At 49.3% G+C, this 14,200-nt stretch overlaps 1 protein-coding gene across 1 annotated transcript; it reads right to left on the reverse strand.

The window, feature by feature from the left end:
- Positions 1-1,116: 1,116 nt before the first annotated feature.
- On the reverse strand, positions 1,117-13,986 carry LOC145350361 (keratin, type II cytoskeletal 8-like). The gene is made up of 9 exons (XM_080199601.1): positions 13,953-13,986; positions 13,629-13,906; positions 12,300-12,569; positions 8,929-9,024; positions 8,377-8,541; positions 7,171-7,296; positions 5,965-6,185; positions 3,522-3,613; positions 1,117-1,590 (listed from the first exon to the last, which is right to left on the reverse strand). Exons 2-9 carry the CDS (start codon positions 13,836-13,838, stop codon positions 1,583-1,585), a joined length of 1,188 nt encoding a protein of 395 aa, XP_080055727.1. The 5' UTR covers positions 13,839-13,906; positions 13,953-13,986; the 3' UTR covers positions 1,117-1,582.
- Positions 13,987-14,200: the final 214 nt, after the last annotated feature.

Below are 14,200 nucleotides of genomic sequence, written 5' to 3' on the forward strand. Positions count from 1 at the left end.
GTTCAGGGAGGGGGGGGGGGGCACAGAATTTGGGATGTGTTTTGATGCCACTAGGATTTGGGGGTGAGGCTGCAGTTCAGGCACATCGCAGGGGGTCACAGCTGGGGGGTGACCATTTTGACCAGTCTGCCTAGTTGGCAGTGAACTGGAGAATCACCAGCTGAGACATTGGCATGGTGAAGCCTTTGGGAAATAACCCAGACTGTCGGTGGGCAGTGCCCCGACTCTGAGCCAGAAAATCCGGGTTAGAGTCCCAGCCAAGGACCCTATTTGGGAGGGAGGTGAATTCGGATTGGTTGAGCTTCAGTCATGCGCCAGGCAGCGAGGACAGGAGAGATTCCCGGACAGGGAGAGATTCCCGGACAGGAGAGAGGATGGAGCTTTGACCATCTCCATTCACAGCTCCAGACTGCGAGGGTCAAAGAACAAAGAAAATTACAGCCCTCCAGGCCTGTACTGACCATGCTGCCCGACTGAACTAAAACTTCCTACCCTCCCGGGCACCAGATCCCTCTATTCCCATCCTATTCATGTATTTGTCAAGACTTAAAACTCACTACTGTATCTACTTCCACTCCCTCCCCCAGCAACGAGTTCCAGGCACCCACCACCCTCTGTGTAAAAAATCTGCCTCGTACATCTCCTTTCAAACCTGCCCAAAGTATTTGGTCAAAACATTTGGTCAAAGTGTTTGTCTGTGCAGAGAGGGACTGGGTGCTCAGTGCTGACCAGTGCCAGTGTGAGGAGGGGGTCACTGTCCACTGCAAACTCTGATCATTGAGAACTACAGAGAGCTTTTTAAAAATCCTTTATTACACAATTCCCAGCAACATTATAAATATATTCCCAGTCATAAACATTTCACCAACAAAAATATCGCAAAGAGTGAGGCCCAGAGTGCAGAGAATCCCAATAAAGTCGAGGGGAATAACATCCCATTCAAAAGATGGCACCAAGCGTACACCAACAGGGAGGGTCAGAGCTGGATAGGAGTCTGACAGACTGAGGGGAGCGAGGGAGGGGGAGAAAGTGGGCGAGGGAGGGGAGACGGGTGGGGGAGGGTCGGGTCCCAGTATCTGAGGTGGGAGAGTGGGGGGGTGGGGGGTGGTGGGGGGGCGGGGGGTGGTGGTGGTCCCACAGTCTGAGGCCCTGGGTCACAATGATTTAGCAGTGGCTCTGAAATCGAGAGTCACGGTTTCAATATCAGAGAGACAGGGTGTGTGGGACTGAGGGGGAGAGGGAGAGAGGGAGTGTGGGACTGAGGGAGTGTGGGACTGAGGGGGAGAGGGAGTGTGGGACGAGGTGTTTTTGAGTTCTAGTGAGATAGAGGACAGAATAGAGCAGTGTTGGATTAAATAAAAGAGGCAAGGATAGTGAAGATAGTGAGTGATTAACCATGTGTTACATTAAACAGTTTGTTAGAGTTTACTGAAAGAATGTTGCAGCAACGTCGTTTCCTGTCTCTGCAATCTGATGGTTATTGGTATCGATGATCTGGAGAGTGTGTTTTCACTGTGTTTACTGATGGTCTGATCCAGCAGAGAGGATGGATTCTTATCTTCATCTCTTTCAAACTGTGAACTTAAGCCACTTAAAAAAAAGAGCAGAAGTTTGGTTATTATGGGTTTTTTCCCAGGAATGCAGGTAAATCATCCACTTCTTTATCTCTCCCCATCATATCCCTTGGAGGGGATTTCCGCCGCCCCCCCCTCCTCATGGGGGGTGGTCACCATCGGCAGGACTGGTAAATTCCGCTTGGGGGAGGGGGGGTGGAAAATCCTGCCCCTTGTCTGAGAGGAAACGTTAACCGGAGTTCAACTCAAGGTAACGGGGCTGACACGAACCAATCCGATTTGACACTGAGGGTCATGTGGGCAGCAACTTTCCAATTCCATTGGACAATAGCTTAAACCCCAAAAGTGAAAGGTCATCTGATTATTGTATTCATTCGGGGGACGGGGGTGTCACTGGCTGGGCCGCTATTTATTGCCCATCCCTTGTTGCCCGAAGGCAGTTGAGAATCAACCACATTGCTGTGTCTCTGGAGTCACAGGTAGGCCAGACTGGGTAAGGACGGCAGATTTCCTTCCCTAAAGGACATTCGTGAACCAGATGGGTTTTTCTGACAATCGACAATGGTCATCAGTAGATTCTTAATTCCAGACATTTTTTATTGAAATCAAATTCCATGATCTGCCGTGGCGGGATTCGAACCCGGGTCCCTCAGAACGTTAGCTGAGTTTCTGCATTAATACTCCAGTGATAATACCATTAGGCCATCGCCTCCTCTCTGGGAGAGAGAATTTCACAGATTAACCGCCCTCAGAGGGAAGAGGTTCCTCCTCACCTCCGTCGTCAATGAGAGACCCTCCCCCCGATTCGGAAACTGTGCAGATTCCCCAACCAGGGGAAACAACCAATCAGCATCCACTGTGTTAAATCATCTTGTAAACTCCAGTGGTTATATTAAAAAGAAATCTCTCCCAGTCCCCCAGCCCAATCCCCCCCACCCCGAGTCTGCCGGGAGGGATCTGGGTGCGATATAAAACCCACCAGGCACAGGCTCTGAGATTGGACAAGTTGAGCTGTCATCCCATCCCTTTCCCCCCAAACCTGGATCTCCTCTCACTTTCCTCGGAGCCAATGTTTTCCTTGAGAGAGAAGCGATATCGCAATCTCTGCTCCTTTTGGGAGATAAAAGGGACAGAAATGTTTTAAGAATTGTGTGGGAATTGACAGAAGCAGCCTATTCGCCCAGCTGTTTCTGTGTCACCTCAGTCCTCCTTCCACCCCCTCACATCACCACCCCTTCCCATTCCTTTCTCTCTCTCACTCAGACTTATCCTCTTCAATGTTTCGATAATATTCATCTTAACCACTTCCTGCGGGAGTGAGTTCCACATCCTCCTCCACCCTCTGGGAAAAGGAGTTTATCCTGAATTACTTCCTGGATTTATTAGTGACTCTCCTGGCTACTACACTCACACAAGCGGAAATACTTTCTCCACCCAGAACTCTGTCCAATCCTCCGTCATTTTTAAGTTTCTATCAGGTGGCCTCAGCCTTCTCTTTTCCTCCAGTCTGTTTATTCTTTCTCTTTAACAAAGCATTTTTTCACCTTTTCCAGTTTCTCCTTGTCCCTTTTATCATCTTTATAACAGTTGTCTTGATTGAAGTCATTATGGCAGCCAATCAGACCACTGAGCTCAGCCTATTGGACTATCACTCTCTAATTAAGGAATCAATTGATGGACCAATCAGAGAGTCTTTTCCTTCTATTCAATGGGAGTGTCAGTTCCTCTGGCACTCCCGTAGGTAGACTGCTGACTGCGAGCACTCTGTAATGCGGTCAGAATTGTAAATAGAAAAGGGATTTTGGTGAAGGGACTTCTGCCTCTGAAGACTTATTAGAGCCTCAAGTTCTGGTGGCCCACCCCTCCCCATCCCACCCCACACTCTTTTCAATCCTTTCAGGTTCCTTTCCTACTTTTGAAAGCTGCTGTCGAACATTTTCCTCTTACCGAACTTCGATTGTCTCCTTTGTAGCGTCCGGTTTGGGACGGATGAGGAGTTGACCACTCGGGTTATGGTTCCAGTGGTCGGAGCTCCATCTCTGCAACAGAACCAATGATCCACAATGAGATAACGTTCAGCCGAACACAACACGCTTCGGGTTCGTTCATGCACAGAGGTTATTGCTCGGGCAGCCGAGGATCATTACCCTCTGCGATTGTTTCAACTCGTATCGGTAAAAAAATGTCCATTATGTCCCAGAAAATACCCATCCCTCCAGCAACATCGACTTTGAAAATAGATTTCACTGATTACTTTATTGTTGTTGGTGGGACCTTTTTATTTAAATTAATTTATGGGATGTGGCTCTCACTGGCTGGGCCAGCGTTTGTTGCCCATCCCTAATTGCCCCAGAATTGTGTGTCCCATTTGGCCATTTCCAAGGGGAGTTGAGAGTCAACCAGATTGCTGTGATTTTGGAGTCACATGTCGGCCAGACCGGGTAAAGACGGCAGATTTCCATTCCTAAAGGGCATTAGGGAACCAGATGGGTTTTTCCAACAATGGTTTCATGGTCATCAGCAGATTCTTAATTCCTGATTTTTCCTAAAATTCAAATTTCAGCAGTTGCTGTGGTGGGATTCGAACCCAGGTCCCCAGAACATTACCCTGGGTGTTTGGATTACTAATCCAGTGACAATACTACTACTCCATTGCCTGCCAATCTTGCTGTGCATAAACCAGCTGCCAGGATTCCTAGATTAGCTGCAGTAACTCTGAACAATACAAGATCTTCACCAAGCTTTCTCCCAGGGTGGAAGAGTTAATTACTCGGGGGCACAGGTTTAAGGTGCGAGGGGCAAGGTTTAAAGGAGATGTACAAGGCAAGTTTTTTTTTACACAGAGGGTGGTGGGTGCCTGGAACTCGCTGCCGGGGGAGGGAGTGGAAGTGGATACGAGTGAGTTTTAAGGGGTGTCTGGACAAATCCATGAATAGGATGGGAATGGGAGGATATGGTCCCCGGAAGGGTAGGGGGTTTTAGTTCAGTCAGGAAATGTGGTCAGTGCAGGCTTGGAGGGCTGAAGGGCCTGTTCCTGTGCTGGAATTTTCTTTGTTCTTGTTGTAAAGCTCTCCGAGACACAAAACATAGAACATCGGAAGAGGAGGAGGCCATTCCGCCCTTTGAACCTGCTCCACCGTTTAATAAATTCATGGCTGGTCTAACACTCACTAAATCCACTCTCCTACCTTATCTCCAAAACTCTAATTCCCCGACTGGTTACAAACCTGTTAATCTCAGCTTGGAATTGTTCAAGGATTTGAACCCCACAGCTTCCTGCGGGGAAGAATTCCAAAGATTCTCCACTCAGAAGAAATTCTTCCTCAAATCCATCTTAAATCAGTCCCCCCTCCCTCCCTATTCTGTGACTCTGCCCTCTGGTCCCACACTCTCCCCTGAGTGGGGACATTCTGCTGATATTTACCCTGTCTAACCTGTTGAAAATCTTCTATGTTTCAATCAAATCCCTTCTCATTCTTCTCAACTCCAAGGGGAACAGACCCAACCTGTTTAATCTTCCCTCATTTGGCAGTCCCTCCATACCCAGGACCATCTAGTAAACGTCCAAAGATAATATAAACGGTGTTGTAAATGTGGCCTCACTTGTATCTTGTACATCACCACTTTACCAGAGTTGAGGGGGTTGATCTATGAGAGGCTGAATAAACTAGGCTTGTACTCGTTAGAGTTTAGAAGAATGAGGGGAGATCTCATTGAGACGTATAAGATGATGAATGGGATGGATAGGATACAGGTGGAGAGACTCTTCCCGCTCAGAAAGGACAGTAGGACTAGGGGGCACAGCCTCAAGATAAAGTGGGGGGCGGTTTAGAACGGAGTTGAGGAGGAACTTCTTCACTCAAAGGGTGGTGAATCTCTGGAATTCTCTGCCCGTTGAAGTGGTGGAGGCTGCCTCGCTAAATATTTTTAAGACGCGGGTTGATGGGTTTTTGATAAGTGAGGGGATTAAGGGTTATGGGGAGAGGGCGGGAATGTGGAACTGAGACACGACAGATCAGCCATGATCTTATTGAATGGCGGGGCAGGCTCGAGGGGCCAGATGGCCTACTCCTGCTCCTATTTCTTATGTTCTTTTATATTCCAGCCCCTTGAAATAAAAGCCAGCATTCCATTTGCCTTTCCTATTACCTCCTGAACCTCTCTGCTTCCTGGGTTTCAGGAACAAGGCCCCCCTCCCGAGTTCCTTTGTTCTCCAGCTTTCTGCAGCCTCTCTCCATTTAAATAATAATCCACCTTCTCATCCTTTATTCCAATCTCACAATTTCCCACATTGAATTCCATTTGCCAAGTTTCTGCCCACCTCACCCAACCACAGGGAAGGTGGAGAACATTCTGGAACCGATCCATTTTTTTGGTGGTATGCATTTACCTTTCCTCCTCGCCATCCAGCAGCTTCCTGTAGGTGGCGATCTCCATGTTCAGCGCCATTGTGGCGTTCAGCAGCTCCTGGTGTTCACGCATCTGCTCCACCATCTCCGTCTTGGCCTTACGGATACTGTCCTGCAATTGGCTGATCCGCTTCTTGGCTTCATTGATGGCCATCTGTCCACGGTCTTCAGTATCCCCGATGGTCGACTCCAGTGACGCTCGCTGTGAGAGAATAACATCCCCATTAGAGGATTCCCAATTCTCCAGGAGTTTCCTGGCCTTTCCAGGAGTTAATCTCCTGCATGCAGCTATGAGCAAATTCAAAGTCAAGGAATCTTAGAGCACAGAGGGAGGCCATTCTGCCCTTCATGATGTGCTGGCTCTGTGCAATCAAATTAGTTTAAAGTTAAAGTTTATTATTAGTCACAAGTGAGGTTTACATTAACACTGCAATGAAGTTACTGTGAAATTCCCCTGGTTGCCACACTCCGGTGCCTGTTCAGGCTAATTCACCTAACTAGCACATCTTTCAGACTGTGGGAGGAAACCCAGGCAGGTACTGGGGGAAAACACACAGACTCCACACAGACAGTGACCCGAGCCGGGATTCGAATCCAGGTCCATGGCACCGTGAAGCAGCAGCGCTAACCACTGTACTACGGTTCCATTCCACTCCCTCGCGTTTATCCACCCCGCTCTTATCCTCTCTGCCTGGTAAGATGTTTCCTCATCTTTAAAACGGGAAACGAGTTTCTCCCATTTTCAATTGACACTTTTTGTTTATTCTTGAAGAGATTGATGATTGGCTCAAAGTGTTAAAGATGATCCAATTACGTGAGGTAGAATTTGCTGGCTGTCCAATCAGTTGTGGGAAGGAGGGACACTCAGGATTGACCAATAGTGGGAGGGTTGGGGTGGCAAATCTCGTGTTGCCTGCCAGGATTCAGACTGGGGAAGTGGGGTCCAGTCCCCCCTCTCCCCTCCCGCTCCCCCACCCCACCCCACCCCCATTCAACACCCTCCTCCATCAACAAACCCTCCCAGGATAGGGTTGGATATCATTTAATAATTTAGAATTTGCTCCATACCTAACTCCCGTTGTAGTCCGTTCTCATGGGGGTCTCCAGTTGGGGTGTTACATTATTAGTTGAGCCGCGGACAGTGTCACTGCCTCACCTTTTAACCCTGCTCAGAGTCAAATTCTTACCTGGTTTTGTAAGGCGTCCGTTTCTGATCTCAGCCTCTGCAGGTGGCGATTAAGATCAGCTAAGTCGTTCTTTGCATTTCTGAGCTCATCATTCTGGCAGGATTTATCATTCTCCAGTTCCAGTAACTGTGAAGAAGCAGAGCAGATATCAGCAACTCCGACCTGACCTGTCTGACACCCTATTCAACAGTGATAGAGAGAGTGACACTGAGTGATTGACTGTGAGAACCCAAGGAGAGTGAAGGATTCTCAGAGTCTGAGTAAACACAATTGATTGACTGCAATGTCCTGAGGTTGTGAAAGGCGCTACAGAAATTCACTCCTCCTTGTTGAGGCAGTGGAGAGCAGGAGATTCTTCTCCAGTTTTACCTAGCTGGGTCTGAGTTTGCATGTTCCTCACTCTGTATATCAGAGGTAATTTACCAAAATTCACTGGACTCTGGGGTGGTTCCTGGAGATTGGAAAACAGCAGATGTGACGCCACTGTTTAAAAAAGGAGGTAGACAAATGCAGGTGATCACAAGGAGTTGGTTTGCAGGTACAGCAGGTAATGAAGGCGGCAAATGGAATTTTGTCCTTCATTGCCAGAGGGATGGAGTTTAAAAACAGCGAGGTTATGTTACAGCTGTATAAGGTGCTGGTGAAGCCACACCTGAAGCACTGTGTACAGTTTTGGTCTCTTATTTGAGAAAGGATATACTGGCACTGGAGGGGGTCAGAGGAGATTCACCAGGTTGATTCTGGAATTGAGAGGGTTGGCTTATGAGGAGAGACAGAGTAGACTGGGGCTACACTCACTGGAATTCAGAAGAATGAGGGGAGATCTTATGGAAACATATAAGATTATGAAGGGAATGGATAAGATAGAAGCAGGGAAGCTGTGTCCACTGGCAGGTGAAACTAGAACTAGGAGGCATGGCCTCAAAATAAGGGGAAGCAGATTTAGGACTGAGTTGAGGAGGAACATCCTCACACAAAGCGTTGTGAATCTGTGTAATTCCCTGCCCAGTTGAGGCTACTTCATTGAATGTTTTCAAGAGAAGGATAGATAAATTTTTGAACAGTAAAGGAATTAAAGGTTATGGTGAGCGGGCGGGTAAGTGGAGCTGAGTCCACAAAAAGATCAGCCATGATCTTATTGAGTGGCAGAGCAGGCTCGAAGGGCCAGATGGCCGACTCCTGCTCCTAGTTCTCTTGTTCTTATACCTTATTCTGACACCAGGTCTCTGCTTCAGCCTTGTTCCGGGCAGCAACCTCAGCGTGCTGCTTTTTTATATCTTCAATCATTTGTTTCATGTCCAGTCGCCGGCTGTTGTTGACTTTCAGAGTAACGGCAGTGCTTTGAATCTGTGACTGAAGCTCCTGGATTTCCTGTAACCGCACATCACACAAAGCCCATCAGATTCACACCAGTTAATTTTACACTTACCAAAGCTCCCCCTCCACTGTCCCCATCAAACACTCCCAGGACAGGTACAGCACGGGGTTAGATACAGAGTAAAGCTCCCTCTACACTGTCCCCGTCAAACACTCCCAGGACAGGTACAGCACGGGGTTAGATACAGGGTAAAGCTCCCTCTACACTGTCCCCATCAAACACTCCCATGTCAGGTACAGCACGGGGTTGGATATCTGTTTCTAAGGCCCCTTCAGGCAGTGCATTCCTGATCTCAACAACTCTGTTGAGATATTCTCCATATCTGGTTGGGTGAGAGGGATTGCACCCACAGACGAGCAGATTAAATGTGATGGAAGTACCTCTGCATAAAGAAGTTTCAGGAACTCGATGAGATTGGTCAGATATTCCAGCTTTGATTCCAGTTCCACCTTTTGGAAATAGGCATCATCCACTTCCTGGTAAAATCATTTTGGACCAAAAAATAATCAGAGACGTTAGCTGAAGCATTGTTTTGAACTTGAATCTGATATCAGGATGTCTGAACTCTGCACAGGTCATCAATTACTCTCAAATCACAAACTGTCTCCCTTCAGCATTGTACCCAGAACCCCCCCAAGAAACCACCTCTATCCTCCCAGAACCCCCTCCCGAGAAACCACCTCTATGTACTCAGAACCCACCCAGAACGCGCCCCCCCACTCCCAGAACCCACCCAGAACGACCCCCCCTCCCAGAACCCACCCAGAACGACCCCCCCCTCCCAGAACGCTCCCCTCCCCCCCCCAGGACCCACCCAGAACAACCCCCCCCACCCATACCACCCAGAACCCAGCCGCACCTCCATCTGAATCAATCCAGACCCTAAGCCCTCTTGTGTATCTAGATTCAAAGCCACTCTTTTTGAACTCTCTTTTCTAATTGTTTCGATGACCATCGCTCTCTTTCCAGTATTTAATCTGGGCTCCAGCTTTTACTGCCCACTCTGTGTAACCAGCCCAGACTGCAGTGGCCTTGCCTGTCAGTGTGCACAATCTGCTACGTGAAATCAAAGGACACATTTACTAGCCCCCAACAACTGTCAAATCCCCCGCTCCCAACATCTGGGGTTCACCACTGCCCAGAAACTCACCAGGACCCATTGCATTAATACTGCGGTCACAGGAGCAGATCCCAGCCTGGGAACGCTTCAGGCACTGGTTCATCATCCGAGTCTCCAAACCTCTTCACCACTGACATAGGTCAGGAGGGTGATATCCACTCGTCTGAATGGGCACAGCTCCAATAACAAAACTCAACACCATCCAGGACAAAGCAACTCCACTGGATTATCACCCAATCTACCACCGTAAACTTTCATTCCGTCCACCACTGAAACAGTACAGATGTGTGTACCATCTACAAGATATACTGTCGTAACTCAAGGTTTCTTAGGTAGCACCTTCCAAACCTGCAACCTCCATCTAGAAGGACAAGCGCAGCAGATACCTGGGAACACCCCCACCTGGAGGTTCCCCTCCAAGTCACTCAGCATCCTGACTTGGGAATATATCACCGTTCCTTCACTGTCACTGGGTCAAAATCCTGGAACTCCCTCCCTGACAGCACTGAGGGTGTACCTACACCAGATGGCCTGCAGCAGGTTCATGGAGGCAGCTCACCACCACCTTCTCAAGGGGCAATTAGGGACGGGCAATAAATGCTGACCTTGCTGTGACATCCACACCCAAAGAATGAGTTACAAAATATTGATCAGATGTAATGGTTTCCTCGGAGTTGAGTCTATGCGTTGGTTTTGATTTTGCAGCGAGTGTAAACACGGGCGCAAAGTCCCGGGGGGTCAGAAATGGAGAACCTCCCGGCGAGATCTCGGATCGGGATTCTCCCTGCCCCCTCGCCGGCGAGATCTCGGATCGGGATTCTCCCTGCCCCCTCGCCGGTGAGATCTCGGATCGGGATTGTCCCTGCCAGATTCCTGCCTAGGAAGGTCACAAACCTCCTTTTCAATACATATTAACCGGCATCGCTAACACCCGCCCACCCCCCCCATTGGGAAATTGCCCCCTCCGCCCCCCCTTGCCAGTTTGACGTGATGTGAGTGAGGGTTACAACACTTTTTAAAATCGTGAAGTGGGTGGGGAAGCCCTCAGGGGCACATGGGTAGGTACAGACCCCCAGGGAAATAATGTCATCCCCTGGCACTACACTGGCATTGCCCCACAGCGGAATACCAGGCTGCCTGGGGGTAATGCAAGTTGGGCCCTTTTAGGGAGCCTTCTCCTCAGCTATGGGGGTGTGTGGGGGGGGAGGGGGTGGATTGCCTATGTACGTGTCAGGGGTTGTGGGGGGGGAGGGAGGGGAATCCTTCATTTTTTAAAAATGGGTTATCAGGATCTTTAGAAGGGATACCCCGATCTCGGGATTCCTGGTGCTGACAGCTTGTTTCTGACTGTACCCTGCCCGTGTGACAGTGTGAGCCTCGCCTCCAGCACTCATTCCCCAAAACGTTTGAAAGATTTGGCCAGAAAAGTCCGAGCCAATAGCAGGTAAAGTCATCCTGGAGGATGTCAAGAAGCCAGGGCAGGATGAGTGGAGCAATGGTCTGGAGGCAACGCAGAGAGAGCTCTGCAGATGGAGAAGAATGTGAACCAGAGTCTGCTGGATCTGCTCAAACTCTCCTCCGGGAACACCGACCCTCAGCTGTGTGACTTCCTGGGGACTCACTACTTGGATGAACAAGTGAAGATGATCAAGAGGCTTGGAGGTCAGGCAGAATCAGTGGATTCTGCTGCAGAGGAAAGTCCCACCTTTCCCCACCCAGAATAAACTCTTCCTGATCCCTATAGGAACTTGGAAATGGGAGAAGCCCATCCAGCCCATTCCACCATTCAATCAGTTCATGGCGGGAGTGTGAATTAACTCCATGTCTGTGTGGGTCTCCTCTGGATGAGTCGGTTTCCACCCACATGTGAAAGACATGCTAGTTAGGTGCATTGACCCGGACAGGCGCCGGACTGTGACAACTAGGGGAATTTCACAGTAACTTCATTGCACTGTTAATGTAAGCTTTACTTGTGATTAATAAATAAACTTTGCCCCACATCTACAGGTCCCCCTTTATCCATGCTGCTTGTCACACCCTCAAATAGTTCAGAAATTTGTCAAGTACGATTAAAACCATTATGATTTAGTATCATAATCTTCTAAACTTCCTGCTATATCTCCCTAAGTAATAGCTTGCAGTATTTTCCCAAAGACAAACGTTAATCTAACTGGGCGAGAGTTTCCTTTCTGTCGCCCTCCTTTCTTGAATTGAGGTGTTATATTTATGGTTTTCCAATCCCTCATGCAGGTTAGGTTGACTGGCTGTGCTAAATTACCCCTCAGTGTCAGGAGATGAGCAGGGTAAATGCATAGGGTTATGGCGACAGGTCTGGGTGGCATTGTTGTCGGCTCGATGGGCTGAATGGCCTCCTTCTGCACTGTGGGGGTTCTATGATTACAAGCGGCACATCCACCATCTCTGCAGCCACTTCTTTTAAAACCCAAAGAGTTATCTTGAAAAAAGATTTAAAATGAATTGACAACTGCCCTTGGACTCTGTTCAGGTGGGAGATCCGATGCTGAGGAACAATCATGAATTCAAGGCACGGCAAGCTAATTTCTCTGTAATTATCTCTCTGGGACTATGCACCCAGACCATTCCCTTTACATCCTTCAATTATCTACTAACCTTTTTAAGGATCACAAATTCATTCTCCAGTGCCGTGCGGGAGTTAATCTCATCCTCATACTTCCCTTTGAAATCTTCGACCATTTGCTGTGTTTGTGTGATCTGACCCTTCAGGCGCTCTCGCTCCCTCTCCAGGTCAGTCAGCTGTTGCTTCAGCTTGTTGCAAACCATGTTGACTATTTTGTCAGCGTTGGATTTGTACGTGTCTGTCTGTTGCAGAAGTTCCCATCGTGTCTCCAGCACCTGGTTCTCCTGCTCCAGTTTACGCACCTAAACCAAACAACAGATACAAAACTGATCCCTAGACTTCCTCCATCACATCAACAAATGGTGATCCTTAGCACCAAAACAGACCAGCAGGAAATAACCCGACACCTTACAGCAGGCACAGCACAGGCTTCTGACCTGGGCATCCATCAGGGCATGGTCCAGGTACACCCAGTGCAACTGTCTCAGACAGAGTGGAGAGAGAGAGAGAGAGAGGGGCATTTGGCGCCAGACGGGGGCCTGCGGGGGGGCATTTGGTGCCAGACGAGGGCCCGCGGGGGGGCATTTGGGGTCATAGGTTTTGTGGCAGAGTCAGGGTCGTTGTTTTGGGGTATTTATTCTCAGTTTTGGGTATTTAAGGGTATTTGGAGTTTTGTGTGTTGGTGTTTAGGGGGTATTGAGGTTTAGGGATGGGTTGGGTTGGGTGTATTCAGGGAGGAGGTATTGGGTTTGGGGTTTTGGGAGTATTTAAGATTAGGTTTGGAGAATATTTATGCCTTTTAGGGATGGAATATAGGGATTTATATTTAGGATTTTGGGGCTACTTAGGGAGGGGGTATTTCGGGTCAGGTTTGGGGAAGAGTATTTGGGGGTATTTAGGGTATTTGGGGGTTATGTTTAGGGGTTTTGGGGGTATTTATGGAGGGGGTGTAGGGGGTATATTTAGAGTATTTGAGGGGTATCGAGGGAGGGGGTATAGGGGTTTAGGTGGTATTTAGGCTTTGGGGTATATTTAGAATATTTTGAGTATTTGGTGGTCTCTATGCAGGGTTTAGGAGGTATTTAGGATCAAGTTTGGGAATATTTGGAGAGGGGGGGTTTTTTGGGTACATTCAGGGTATTTGGGGAGGGGGTATTTGAGGAGGGGGGTATATTCAGGGTATTTGGGGAGGGGGGTATATTCAGGGTATTTGGGGAGGGGGGTATATTCAGGGTATTTGGGGAGGGGGTATTTGAGGAGGGGGGTATATTCAGGGTATTTGGGGAGGGGGGTATATTCAGGGTATTTGGGGAGGGGGGTATATTCAGGGTATATTCAGGGTATTTGAGGGTCGCTCTCACCCGGCTGATCACTTCGGAGAACTTGTTGTTGAGCCCTTTGATCTGCTCCTTCTCCCGGTCCCGGGCCAGCCGCAGCTCCGGGTCGATGTCAACCCGCGGAGTCTCCCCCCGGAACGCGGCCGGAGCCACCGGGAAGCTGCGGGGCACCTGCCGCAGGGTCACCGACCGGAGCCCGCCCGCCCGCAGAGAGCCAGCCCGCACTGAGGACATGATCACTCCGATCACCGGGGATCCGCTTCACCGTGGGATCTGCTCCGCTGGAGGACGGGGATCGGGATCTGCTCCGCTGGAGGATGGGGATCTGCTCCGCTGGAGGATGGGGACCGGGATCTGCTCCGCTGGAGGATGGGGATCGGGAGGATGGGGATCGGGATGATGGAGATCTGCTCCGCTGGAGGACGGGGATCGGGAGGATGGAGATCTGCTCCGCTGGAGGACGGGGATCTGGATGATGTGGATCCGCTCCGGGATCTGCTCCGAGTGCCGGATCCCGGCCGCGCGCTGTTCATTTAAAGGAATATTTGCATCCGCTCCGCCCCCCCGATTCTATTGGATGGAAAGAAGGGGCGGGA

Source organism: Carcharhinus amblyrhynchos, chromosome 11 (genome assembly GCF_965287045.1).
Source record: "Carcharhinus amblyrhynchos chromosome 11, sCarAmb.v2.hapA, whole genome shotgun sequence".
Lineage (NCBI taxonomy): Eukaryota > Metazoa > Chordata > Chondrichthyes > Carcharhiniformes > Carcharhinidae > Carcharhinus > Carcharhinus amblyrhynchos.

What these genes read in the sequence shown, in the direction of transcription:
- LOC145350361 (XM_080199601.1), bottom strand. Translation starts at nt 13,838, where the DNA reads ATGTCCTCAGTGCGGGCTGGCTCTCTGCGGGCGGGCGGGCTCCGGTCG. An exon ending in AATTTGTGATCCTTAAAAAG is followed by an intron (nt 9,025 to 12,299) that starts GTTAGTAGATAA and finishes TGATTTTACCAG; the next exon opens with GAAGTGGATGATGCCTATTT. An exon ending in TGAAACTTCTTTATGCAGAG is followed by an intron (nt 8,542 to 8,928) that starts GTACTTCCATCA and finishes GTGCGGTTACAG; the next exon opens with GAAATCCAGGAGCTTCAGTC.